This window comes from Osmerus eperlanus, chromosome 14, assembly GCF_963692335.1.
Source record: "Osmerus eperlanus chromosome 14, fOsmEpe2.1, whole genome shotgun sequence".
NCBI classification, from domain to species: Eukaryota; Metazoa; Chordata; class Actinopteri; order Osmeriformes; family Osmeridae; genus Osmerus; species Osmerus eperlanus.
This window is the reverse complement of record NC_085031.1, coordinates 13,706,660-13,720,625: the sequence shown is the minus strand read 5'-3', so window position 1 is coordinate 13,720,625 and position 13,966 is coordinate 13,706,660. Positions and strand designations below refer to the sequence as shown.

General features: G+C 43.2%; 1 protein-coding gene across 2 annotated transcripts; it reads left to right on the top strand.

Annotated features, from left to right (window-relative positions):
* Positions 1-385: 385 nt before the first annotated feature.
* stox2a (storkhead box 2a) lies at positions 386-12,178 on the top strand. 2 transcript variants are annotated; one of them, XM_062478061.1, is made up of 4 exons: positions 386-1,323; positions 8,626-8,778; positions 8,991-11,397; positions 11,700-12,178. In XM_062478061.1, the coding sequence occupies exons 1-4, from the start codon at positions 1,002-1,004 to the stop codon at positions 11,902-11,904; spliced, it is 3,087 nt and encodes a 1,028-aa protein (XP_062334045.1). In that variant the 5' UTR covers positions 386-1,001; the 3' UTR covers positions 11,905-12,178. The 2 variants fall into 2 exon arrangements, with proteins under 2 accessions (XP_062334045.1, XP_062334046.1); XM_062478062.1 differs by lacking the exon at positions 386-1,323 and adding an exon at positions 6,625-7,939.
* The last annotated feature ends 1,788 nt before the right edge of the window (positions 12,179-13,966 follow it).

Sequence of the window (13,966 nt, the reverse complement as noted above, 5' to 3'; positions counted from 1 at the left end):
AGTGAAGCATTTTCTTTTAACTGTCAGGCTGTCTCAGACCCCCCACATTGGAATGGTTAAAAGAAAATTATTTGTATTTGTTTTTGTATTGGGTAAAATTGGGTAAACACAACGATGGTTCGTTATGAACCTTTGGGTCATGTGACCCGAAGGCAGCACGAGGGTTAAACCCCACAGTAGGGTGCCTATAATGCACATACGTTCTTCTGAAACTGAATTACTTGACCCCAAGGATACGCCACGCATTATATAAATAAAATATAGTGTTGTTCTTTGTTTGTAGTATCATCATTAGTAACAATAATAATACTTCACACACTTGTTGCGCGCGACACCCCAGTGTTGGGCTCGCGCGATGTTTAGACTGCTAGCAAATGTCAACTGTGGGTGGAGCTCTGCAAGAATATGCTTTTCTGAAACAGATCTATTCAGCTCAGTGCTTGTTCATCGGTGGTCTGGACAAGAGACGGATAAACCTAGCCTACGGCCGGAGACAATCCCTGACGTTCTATAACAACGTTTCTTTGAGAACGATATCCTTTGTTAGTGTGGCTGCGGTGCGCGCGCGCTCAGGAGCAGTTTGCCTGCATCAGATGAAGTCATGGATAGAGAACGATGAAGTCATCGCCAGGTCCTTGAGGGTGCAATTTTAGATTTCCCCAATGAACAATTTGAGGGGTTGCCACGGTAGGATATGCGAGAAAACACAGGTCATGATAAAATACATCTAATATGCTGTCCTTCAAAAGCCCATCTGTTTACAGGCTGTCATAAATTGGAGACTGCTGTCCGAGACCTAAATGAATTGACGATGGTTTGTGCTTATTGGTTGCGAGATATAAAATGCCACGAATCCTAAGCATGCGTGGACAAAGTAGACTAGACTGAAACATCGTAAGGATGCGCTCGTTTTGGAAACACATCAAAGTGCGAAATAAAACACATTCCAAAATACACAGTTTAACTGACGTTAATAGTAATTGCACAATACAGTAGAAGCCATGGAGACATTTCTACAGATTGCGCCTCATTCATTGGCGTTGGTGATGTCTCGAATTGGCGCCAAGGAGGACTCACCTGCGACCACTCAGAAGCACCACCATCACATGGGCTACGAGATATTTGCGGACTTCAAAGCTGTCAACATGGAGCAATTCTGGAATAAGAAAGTGACAGACGCCATTAAGGATACTTTCTTCCTTGGCTGGATTGATGAACATGTCTTGCTGATCCAAGGGAAAGAGGATCACCTGGAAGTGCTCAGGGAAGCATGGTCTAGACGGGCCCTCAAACCACCTGCAGGATTTGACATCAAATTTATAGGTACAGTAGTGGGCTATATGAAACACACTGCGTGTCTTAAAGTATTCACGTCATCTTTGGTTTGTCTTTACAAAAGGCTTTACCCAAGTGTGAAAATGATGCACATTTCCTCATATTAAACGGAGTAGCCTACTTTAACATCCATTAGTATGAAAATAAGGCTGGTTCTCTTAGAGTGAAGAAAATGTGTGTGTGTGTGTGTTGCCTTTATCTTATCTCAAGGAGAGTTGACACTTCCCACGGACTCTATATTGAAACAGGCAACACTGCCAAGCTTAGGAATGTTGGTTCTTGTTGTTAATAACTAACTACTGAAACTACTTATACAAGAATCTTAAATCCCCTGTTGAGTTTTCCAAGAGGGTATTCATCATGAGGATATTCTACTTTCTTTAAATTTACACATTTTCAGAATTACTTCAAGTTGGTTTTTACAGCATTTACTTATGCCTATTTCATATTTCTCGTTTCTATATTAGTCTGGAACTGTCTGGAATGTAATAAGTTGCCCTAATTCAAAAAATCACTATCAGTAACAAAATGCACCATATTAAATACACTGTACCTATAAATTGACATGCCTACTTGGTCAACAACACAAAAGGGACAACATGTGAGACACTCACATAATTCAGTATCATGCACATGCATAAGTACAACTTCCTTCAGTATCTACAGTATCTGTAATGATTAGTTCATGTACAAGTGTTCACAGACCGAAAGAAAAACTCTAAAACATATTATAATATTTCAAAGCAGCCTCACTGAATGGAAAGAATGTTGTTTTTGACATTTGTTTCCTAGTTTTTCCTGAAACAAATCACTTGTTTCCGCGGAGAGGATATAAACAAAGGGTCACAAGGATGCTGCCCTGTGGTGGCAGGAAAGGAAGGGCCTGTTCAGGAAAAGAGACCGGCTCTGTACGGTGAAGCATTCCAATGGAAGGAAAGGGAGGGACAGAGCGAGAGAATTGGGGGAAACTATTGACGCATTAATATGTCAGTAATACAAAATTCACATTAATCCAAAAATTGCAGGGAGAGTCGTAAGGTCATAAATAACCAAATTCTTTCAAGATTTAATACTATTTATTGACTGAAAATAAACATTACATTAGTTCTTGAACACAGTTGTACTCAGCTTGACCAATGTGGGTTCCTGTAGTGTGTTGGAGTTAAGGCAGGTGAGTGTCATCTTAGAACCCAGAGGTCAGTTGTTTCAATGTAATGTACTTTCAATGTATACTGTTAACAAACACTCAATGCAAAGTACATTTTCTATACAAAAAGGGGTACGCTAGTTGCCAAACCCGCTTGAACACAGTGAATAGTGTAGAACTCTCCCATTCTCTCAGGACCATCGTCTGTGGTTAAGGCGAGCTGGCTGAATGGCCAGTGGCGGAGAACCGAGGAGACAGCATTTCTGTCTCTGTGGTAACAGTGCGTTGATCTTTCATGAGAAAGATTCCTAGTGCAATGAAGGTCCCTCTGGTGCCTGTGTCTGGGCCAGCACTCTCAACGAGGCAGTTCCCTTTTGATCCTGCAGCTAGGTGCAAGTGTCCCTATGAACACTTTTATTCCGAATGATAATGTATTTATTAAGCAGACGCTTTCATCAAAAGCAACGTTCTTTCTTGGGGGATTTTCAAGCTGCAGTCTGGTCATCTGAACCACCCAGCTCTACCCATTCTCTGTTAGTAGATCTCCTTAGGGCTTCATAGTGTCAAGAAACTGGAAATAATTGATAAACTTACAAGTTTGTGGCCCTATATCTGACATTTGCCATTCTTTGCCTTTCTATCTCTCTCTGGATTGTACATCTATATCATCTGGACTGAGTTCAGTTCTGAACCACAACTCACTTCAAAGTGAGTTGTGGATCTAACTGCAGACTAAAGAAAACTATCTTGGATTCCCACGACGATCCGATTGATTCTTTCCTAAGTCTCCCGAACTGAAAATGTTCTGCCATACCTACATAAACACATTAGGCGTGGGCTTATCTTTACATCATCTCTGCTGACGTTTAAGAAAAAAGCTTTAAATTGCACATATAATACGTGGGTAATTATAGAAAATAAATGTCATATTAAGGATATTAAGAACATGTTGCTATATTTGTTGCATGACATGTTACACAGAACTTATGTAATTACATTGTAACAAGAACGCCGTAGTATAAAGTGTTACCCAGCACTTGCTGAGAGGAGCAATGAGATCATCTGCTTGGGTTGTCATGGTGACAAGCACTGTTGCAGCACGATTGAGAAATAAGATGGTTGTGGTGTCGTCGTCGTCCCCTACCCCCCCACCCCTCTGTCATCCTTTCTCTTTCTCCTAGATATGATTGAACAGGAGACAATTTAATTTGACACAGTCCTTCTCTCCCCCCTCACCCCCCCCCACCCCCCTCACCCCCCCCCCCCACACACACACACACACACTCCTCCCTAATTTCTTCATCCAACCACCAACACACGAGTCAGAAACGTCTGAAGCTTTAATGGCGGCTACGCTGCTATATGCATCAAAACAGCATCCTTCTTGATAGACAGACATACCCCTTAGCTGAGAGGAACGCATGTTCTCAGTAGCAACTACTGTAACCTTACTTTAATTTTGAGACTTTAGATTAGATTAGATTCAACTTTATTGTCATTGCACAGAGTACAGTACTGAGGCAACGAAATGCAGTTTAGCATCTAACCAGAAGTGGAAAAACAGCAAAAAGTGCAGAGCATGGCATGTGTAAAGTGCAATAAGTGAACAAATAGGCACTAGGGGTGGGAATTGGCAAAAATTTGACGATTCGATAGTATTGCGATATTTGGTGCCACGATTAAATATTATTGCGATTCTTAACATATTGCGATACAGCAAGTATTGCGATTCGATTCTGCGATATATTGCGATTCATGTCCTCCATATTATTTAAAGACATTACAAAAAATAAGGAAAATCAGACTGCTCAACTCACTTCAAATGTCACATTTAATTCTGTGAACAACAGTGCAAGAACTTAGGAGAGTAGTGCAAAAACTTTGTCCTGAACATTCAGAAAACAGGACCTTTGTAATTATTTTCTGAAAAGGAGAACGCTGAGCTCCCAGCACATAACTTAAAACTATTGAAATGCAATAGAGTAACATAAAGCAGACATAATAAAGTAACATAAACCTGAGAATAATCATATAAATAAGTAACTTAGAGCTTCAATCAAATTGAGAAAATAAACAAAAATGTGTACTGTCCAGTCCAGTTGGCTGCATGGTCATGAACCAAAATGTTACATTCATTTTGGAATGTTGGCCATTGTACTGCGGTGGAAAAAAGTGGTTATGCGCCGGACTCTTCCTAGTAACCTAGCGACAGCAGGCACTTTAAGTGCGCGCTGTGAGGCGAGGTTGAGGGTATGGGCAAAACATTTCACGTGAAGGTAGCCCCCCACCTGAGCAGCCACAACCATGTTGGACGCATTGTCCGTAACCAAAACAATATGTTTCTTAGCGATGCCCCACTCTTCGGTTGCCGTTTTCAGCACCTCAGCCACATTGGCCCCGGTATGACTCTCATGCATCGCCCTAGTTTGTAGACATGTACATGTATAATACATGTACATGTTTTATAAAAACCGAAATGTACCCACACTTTCGATTTAAAAGAAGACGGAGCGTCGTAAACAACCGGTTGAGATGATGAAGCCATTTTCAATTGAATTGCTGTTAAATGCACGTCAACAAAGCACCGCAACAAGCGCCACCTTGTGGATGTAATATGCAAATGTAATATTATCAGAGTAAACTCCGAGAAAACCAATGGAGAAAACCCGAAAGTAAAACACATAATTATATAATTAAATATTGCAATACTTTGCGCTACTGTATCGATATAATTGCGTGCGCAAAATATCGCGATACTGAACAGAATCGATTTTTCCCCCCACCACTAATAGGCACGTAATTTTGAGACGTGCCATTGCTCTGCAGTATAACCCACGTTATTATGTTGTCATGTATTCATGATACAAATCAAAGTGATTTTAACAATCATTTTTATGAGTACTATTCATGTCTGAGATGTTCCAGGCTACTTATATGACAGACATCCCAACACAGGACGGGTCAGGACACAGAAATACTTTAACACTGAGGGACAGAGACTTAACAATATAAATGTCCATAATGCTTAATGGGGAGTCTGTTTGTGTGTCCAGTGGTCATTTAATCCTTCTGTTGTGTTAGTTCCATGTAAATTCATTCTCTGTTCCCTGTCCAAAATTACCGCCCCATTTAACATTTTTCATTATAGATTATAAATCCATATCACCTAATTTTGTGACATTATTATCAACTTGAGTTCTAGTGGACGTTAAATCTTATATGTGCTATTAATGGGTAAATATAGCATACTGTATGGATTATTTGGGCTGTAACAAGACACCTTCCCAAGCCCAAACTAATAAAAAAACAATGCATTAAATATTTACCGACAACGATAGCTAGCAAGCTCCATAACATTTCAGTGTACACAACGATATACTTTTTAGGTAATATACCAGAATTCTTTACAAATTCGTTTTGTTTTTGCATAGAAAAGTAGTTCTGCTGAGCAGAAGACAGGATCCTTGCTAACCAAATATGGGGTAGGAAAGAAAAGGAAAACACATTCAATTAGCAAACTAGGAAAGTAACTTAGGACAGCAAAATTACAAGCTTGTCATTGCCCCCACTACTGTGTCTGTTGCATTTTATCAAATTATTAAAAGGTTTAGTGGAGACTGCGCAAACATGTTTTTTTCCTCCAAGCAGAATCAAAAACAAAATAATAGATGAAAGTCAATTAACTTAAATACTTCTACTAATAAAATGTTCGCATTATATCGCAAGCGATTGTCATATACCCAGACATCATCCTCTGTTGGTGGGGCTAAACACTACCGGCTTCTAATGCAAAATCACCACTACATGTATTTCTGTCAGAAATATGAGTGCTGATGTGACAAGATTATTTAATGTTCTTTAACTACCTCAATAAAAAGAAGAAACAGGTTACATCAATTAGTGACAAATTGTGTGTTTCTGTTTACTGTAAGATAATAAAGCAAAACATCAACGTGAATAGAAACCCTCAGTCAAAAGCTTTCTAAGCAGATCCCAGTTGTTCTGAAGACACATGAGACTGCTGCCACTGCTTTGTTAGTGTGCAGTGAGGTAATTTTATTTCCTTTGAGGCTCAATTCTGCTTTTCGATCTCTCGTCTACTCCCTAACCCCCCCCCCCCCCCCCCCTCCGAGTCTCAATCAGCCAGACACAGAGGCACGCATGCTCACACAGAATCTCGCGCAGGAGCAGGCAGACGCGCGCTTGCACGCCCGCACGCACACACTCTCACACACATACTCACACACCCTTCCTGGAGGTATTGGGAGCAGCTGCGGCATTAGCGTTAAAAGAGATTGGTCGTTGACTTGAGTTCTTGTTCTTATTGATGAATGGTCCAGCGACTGCCTTAGGAGCTTCTCATATTGGATTCTGCTGAAAGGAGGATATCGGTTCATGTATTTTTTTGCTCTCCATCTTTTTTCCCCCCCAACCCTCTTCTGGTGTGTTGGTGCTGCCAAGAGGACGATTCTGATCGAATGAAGATGGTGGTGAATTTGGCCTCCTCTACATTCAGAAATCTATAAAGCTGTAAGCTTTCACTATAACTCCGAGCAGAAAAAGGGGGGGGGGGACGAAATTTTCTCACTCATTTTTTCTAAGGGGGCTCTTTTGTTTTCCCGAGGCTTGGCTGAGCACTCCCGCGGTGAATTGAGCTATTGTTGAAAGACGCCGGGGCCTCTTAATCTGCAATTCTTTAACCATCTATCCCCCCACCATCTCCCAGCATCTTCACCCCCTTCACCTTAATTAAATAACCGGATCGGAATACCCGCCACCTAAATCTCTACTCACCTCTGATGCCCCAATTCCCTCATCTCTACCCTTTGCCCCCCTCCTCCTGTTCCTCCTCCTTCTCCTCCTACAGCTGAGCAGCTACGTAATGTGCCTCCCTACGCATACAAATGGGGATGTTACAAATGGTGGTCAGGACCGATACCGATAAAACGGTGATGCCTGGTGCAATCGCCTCCGCCGTCTCCACCTTCACAGACAAGCCTGGGAAAACACAGGGGACTCCGCCGATGATCCGCAGTCGTAAGACGAATGAAGTTTTCCTGTGGATGTGAATGATGTGCGTGCATACGTACGTATACAAGCGTGCAGGCTGGCTCCTGCCATCATGTCTCTTGTCTGAGCCATCAAAGGGGACACCCCAGCTAATGTGGGGGAGGCACTAAGTCTCAGGTGGGCCTCCCCCTAACCCCTTGTCCTTCCCTCAACCCAGTCCCCCGACTACCCTAGTAGCCTTGTGGCAAGGCTGCCTTTGCTGGGGTATCACTATGAAAAAGAACCGCAACACCAACCAGTGGCGGGCCTGGCCCAGTTCTGATCTCTTAGAACGGTCATTGGAGTGTAATCTCTCTCGTAGCGAGAAGGACCTCCGTGTCCCGAAGCACCTCCCTCCCCCTTCTTCTCCTCACTTATCGCCATCCCCCTCTGGCAACTGTACAACAGGTAAGTTGGAAAAGACCATCCCCCACTGAACTTAGTGAGTATGGATGAAGGTATTCGTAGAGAGGAGGAAGGCTGAGGTCCTTAGTCTCTCCTGTCAATTTATTACGTTTTATAAGGACACAAATACGCCATAACATCATATGGAGCAATCAAAAATGTAAGGTCTTGTGATTTCGAAAATGCAAAAACAATAACGTATGTGTGATCATCTCAACACAGAGATTTATCCTGGTCCTATAAAAAATATTAACAAATTATTGTATTGTATAATTGGACAGATAAACTGAGTATTTTGGTTTTGTCATTGAATACACACACACACACACAATCTTCCATAAATGATATGTGGTATGTGGATTGTTGACAGTGTGTACAATTATTTGATCTCTAGGGTATGGTAAATTAAAGTACTGGTGGGCATAACAGGAAGTTTGAACTGAAGTGGAATAGTGTAATACATTACCTTTACACCGCTCAAAAGGATGCTAGTCTGTGGCTGACCCTGTACTGCTGTGCATGTGTGTGCGTGATACGAGAATATAAGTAGCAAAACTGACTACTGTACATGCAGGTCCTCATTGTTAACTGCAACAATTTCAGTAGCCAAATAGTTTGCAGTGCTGTTCAAATGGGGTTCTAACCAAATATTTGATTCTATAACTGACATCTGTCTTGTGTCCCCCCAGGTGATGTGTCCCCCATCAGCATGTCTCCTATTAGCCAGTCCCAGTTCATCCCACTGGGGGATATTCTGTGTCTGGCTATCTCCGCCATGAACTCTGCCCACAAACCAGTCACCCATGACGCTTTGATGGAGCACCTAACCACCAGCTTTCCAGGTGGTTACCCTGCATGTACTGTTATACTATTAAATGCTGTTCTACTGTCAGATGATATTCATCCCAGGCATTTTACGAACCAAATGTCATTAACAATAGTTAACAATTAACAATAGTACAAAATAAACCACTGAAAGTATTCTATTAACGTTATGTGGTTTTGAACCATCTAGTAGGAATCTAAAACATATGTCCTGGACACTGTTCCTTAGGCGTTCCCACACCAAGCTCAGAGATCCTGCGGCACACACTGAATATGCTGGTACGAGAGAGGAAGATCTTCCCTTCGCCAGAGGGCTACTTCATAGTTACCCCCCAGACCTACTTTATAACCCCTTCCCTCATCCGTAGTAACAGCAAGTGGTACCACCTGGATGACCGGCTCCCAGATTGGCAACAGCAGCAGCAGCATTGTACCTCCCCACAGTCAGGCACAATCACTCCCTCCACGCCAGGTTGCACCATAGAAAGACCCAGTCGGAAGAACCACAATGAAACCCACACTTCACACCAAGATGACCCACCCAAAGGTCACACCTCTGGGCTCCAGAGTAAGGTGCACAAGGAGCCCAGGGGAGACCCTCCATCATATCCCCAGCCCCCACCACCTCCAACTACCCCCCCAGTTCAGGCCTCACCTCAAACTCCCCCAGACAAAAACAAGGCTAATGCACCCTTTTCCTATAAAATGGACACACTCACCAAAAAGAAGGATGGCAGTGGTGGAAGCGTTGGCGGTAGCATTAGCGAAAAGCAGTCAAAGAAGTTTGGGCTGAGGCTCTTTCGGCTTAGTTTTAAGAAGGACAAGATGAGACAGCTAGCTACGTTCTCGGCCCAATTCCCCCCTGAAGAATGGCCGCTTCGCGACGAGGACATGCCACTGGCCTCCATTCCCCGGGAAGTCGAGATGGAGATTATTCGGCGGATCAACCCCGACCTCACAGTGGAGAACGTAGCTCGACACACGGCCGTGATGAAGCGGCTGGAGGAAGAACGGGTACAGAGAAACAAGGCCGGGTCCGCGGCGCAGCACAGCTCCCGCAGCAGGAGGGGCCGCGGACACCGGAGGGTGCCACACGGTAAATCCCGCTCGCATAGTAAAACACGGCCCTCTCGGGGTGACCCTTCCGACATCTCCAACCTGGACTTTGCAATAAGGGACAGGGATTACCGCTTCTTCAGCCATTCCCTTGTGCGCTCGCCAAGGGAGGCCATGTATACCTTGGAGCGAAGGCGTAGTAGGGAAGGAGTGTATTTGGTTCACAGCAATCCCAACATCACTGATTCTCACTGTTCCGTCACTCCTGAGTGGGATGTGTCCGGGGAGCTGGCCAAAAGAAGGACAGAGATGCCGTTCCCCGAACCTTCGCACGGAACATCCCACTCCAGGGTGCACAGGAGCCACAGTCACAACTTAGACAGGAAGTCCCGTAATGAGAGGACGGACCAAGCCAAGGAGAGATCTCGCTCCATGGACAACTCCCTGGGCCCCCTTGGTGGCGTTGCTGTGTCATTGGGAAGGTATGACAGTCCAGATGAGCGGAATCGCTATTGTACCGATGATGGAACCCTGCGGGCTACCAAGAAGTCATCCCATTACTCAAGGATCATGTTCACTGCTGCTAAGTACAACTCAGAATTTTCTGTGCCTGATATAGGGAACAGGAGCTTGGATGAGGCGAGGATTAGGACTACCCTTGAAAGGAACAAAAGTAGAGACAGTTTGCCGGCCTACAGTGATCTGAAGGGACTGTCGCCCAAGCCCTTAGCAGATGACTACTTCCAGTGCAATACGTCGAACGAAACAATCCTCACTGCTCCTTCCCCTCAGGCTAAATCTGAGCATGACACATTGACCTCAACCAAGGGACTCCGGAAGGGCTCCCCGGCTGATCGTCGGACCCCTCACCTCACCTCTCCACACACTATGGAATACAAAGAGGAATTGTCCACAAAAGGACAAAATGGGTCGATGAGACCAACACCAAGTCAGACGCCAGAGCCCAACCCGAATGTACGCTTGACTCCACACCTACACAATGTAGACCCTGGGGGGGGAGCCAGTTGTGTGGTGGACAAGCGCAAAGAGATCTTCAGCAAAGACACTTTGTTTAAACCTCCACACAGTTCATTGCCTCCAAGCTATGTGGAAAGCAGCTGCTACACCAAGTCTGGCACATTGCGAAAGGCCCCGCACTTCAAATCAACAGAGGCCCTTGACAATCTAGATCCCCAGCAGCCTTCAAATACAGCCGCAGACCCACTGTCTGCTGTCATGCCACAGGGTTCTGAATCCAAGGCACCCTCCGCCTCGTTCGACTATTACAACGTGTCAGACGACGAGGAAGCAGAGGACAACTTGTGTAAGGAGGTTGCTGCAGCGGAGGACAAAGACCGGGCTGAGGTTGGGGGTGGGGGTGGGGGTGGCACCGGTGGGACTATGAAGTGGCTCCTGGAGCGGGAGAAGGAGCATCTGCAACGCAAGCTGGAGACAAATCTGACTCTGCTCAGTCCCAAGGAGACTGAAAACAGCAGCAGCCAGAAGTCGGCTCACTCCGCCCGTCTGGACAGCATGGACAGCAGCAGCGTGACTGTGGACAGTGGATTTAACTCCCCCAGGTAAGCTTGACTACAAAGGTCTAGATTGAATTTAAAAAGTACTGTATTTTGATGCATTGCAGAAATCATGACGCCGCCAACTATCACTGTAAAACGGTTCAAAAGGTTGTTTGATTACACTATTTTGTATTGTATTCATAGCATTATATTACTGAGCATTGTGTATAGCAGAAAGGCAATTTAAATTACTAATATATAGGGAAGGGAAGAACATATCAAACTGCAGACTTGTTCAGTTCTAATATACTTTTTTCTTAACCTGAACTGTGTGATCATTTTATATACGTCTCTTCAATTTTCAGGACACGCGAAAGCCTGGCATCCAATACATCAAGCATTGTGGAGAGCAACAGAAGACAGAACCCAGTGTTAAGTCCAGGCCATATCGGCAGCACCAGTATTGGCCTGCCCTTCAGCTTTCCATCCATCCCAGAACCGCCCACAAACCCACAGCCTGAGAAACTACAAAAGTCCTCAAACTGTCTAGCCTCCATTACCAGTGTCTGACAGAGAGGATTGTCTAAAAGATAAGAGTTGGTGGATGTGTATGGTGGGTGAGTGAAACTAGGTGTGTATTGGGTTGGAGGACTGGACAAGGACTGGGAATCGTCTGTTTTCCCTCAACCCATTGACATAGCCTCCATCACCTGAACATCTAACTATTGGGACTGTTAAAACATTGGCATGGCTTCCAGAGACTGTTGTCAGCATCAAAAACTTCACAGAAAAAAAAAACTAAAAAATATAAAATAAATAGAAACAGAATAAGAAAAAACTTTTTTACCCCACAGAACGGCCAACGTATAGGTCAAGAGAGAGAAATGAACTAGGAGTATCTTGATTTGAATTAGATGAATTTATGTTTTAACTTATTCTAAGATTCCTCAATGTTGGTATTGGGAGAGTTGTTAAAAGTTAATTAATTTACATCTGGGAATATCCCTACTTTTTCATGTAACATGTCAAACTCTATGTTCTCTTTCCCAAAATAGCAAGAATTCTTCAGGATTCTCCTAACTGTATGTTGATGTATCAGCACAATGTCAAGCCAATAAAAGGTGTTCTGAGAATCAAGAATGAAGTGTTTCAACAAGTAAATATACAGTATATTATGGGAATATTATTTAACCCTTAATGTAAAAGTGGCTTAAAGAGGCAAATAAATATTTAATATCACCATAATATGTGTTGTAAGTGGCCTAGTTGAAGCTTTTGGTGTTGTCAAAATGATGTGCCTGTAAAGAACAAACCTGTGCTTGTTCCTAATGCTGATTAGTTCACTTCCTATCCAAAAGTAACAAATCTACTGTTTGTTTAGGAAACACGTGTTAACTTATTGTGGATGTACAGATAGAGCCTCATGGTTCGCAATAATTACACAACAACCAATCAACATGCAGGCCTGTATTTGCTTGATTATTTCCAGTGTAAAAACACAAGGTTTCAAGTTTTTGGGGAGAATAGAGGTCACTGTACTGTGCGTCATGATCTGTGGTTTAGTCAAGCTTGGTTACAATTGTTAGAAAACAAAAGACAAGAATGGTGGTTCCTCACAGGCCCAGGTCAGTTACTTTTAATTTCCTATTTAGCTAGTTAAGACAAAGCTTTTCACAGGCTAAACACCATTTATCCTGTATAAATTAAATCTATTCCTCTTCTTTGCTTTGGCTCCTCTTCATACTGAACAACTTTGTGACTTCACCCTAAGATGAAACCTTGTATGGGATGGATACACTAAACTAGACAATAGACTGTATATAAAGAAGGTACTTTTTCTCCCCACTTCTTAGGAGGAGACGAAGGAGACGGTTTTAAACTCCAATGTCGCCCCCAGGTGGCCAATTGCTTACCTTGTTGCCCTAAAACCAATGCAAGAGTATAACAACAGACTTCATTTACACCCATCTTTTAAGTTCATCCTCTTTGGTTTTCCTTGTAATTGGCCCACTGTACTTTTGCAAATGTGTTGCTCTAATATATCATTACTCTTCATTGGTAACTGTTGAGCTAGTTTTGATACTGAAACTAAGGATTATCATGGTCCAGCCTAGAACTATGACACACAAAATTATATCAAGAAAATACCATAATTTACGTGGCTGTTTTTATGTAAATGTGTGCTGCAATTGGACGTTTATTTTACATTTTTGCTTCTTTAACTACCAGATCAAAATAAGCTTGGGGACTGTCTGTTCCTATTTCTCAAGAAGGCCACATAGGCTACATCAATGCTGTTCTTTATAAGTACAGCAGCTGGAGCTTACAATTTATGACAATGTTTTGTTCAAATCATTAGAAGGCCTCTTGTCTTGACATAAACGCCCACCTATGTTTTGGCATTCCAAGTAAAAGGGTCAGAACACGGCCTCCTCGCGCTGTCATGTTCTATGTGGGATTGTATTATTCTGTGGGGTCAATTTGTTAAAGGGCAGTCAGTAGCACCAGTGTTCTAGGGTTAGCCTACTAGCTACAGCTTAGCACAGCAGCGATAAATGTACAATATTTCTGTATTGTTGCAGCGTTTGTTCATTCCTTTATTCCTTTACTGATAAAAAGACATCCAGTAGCG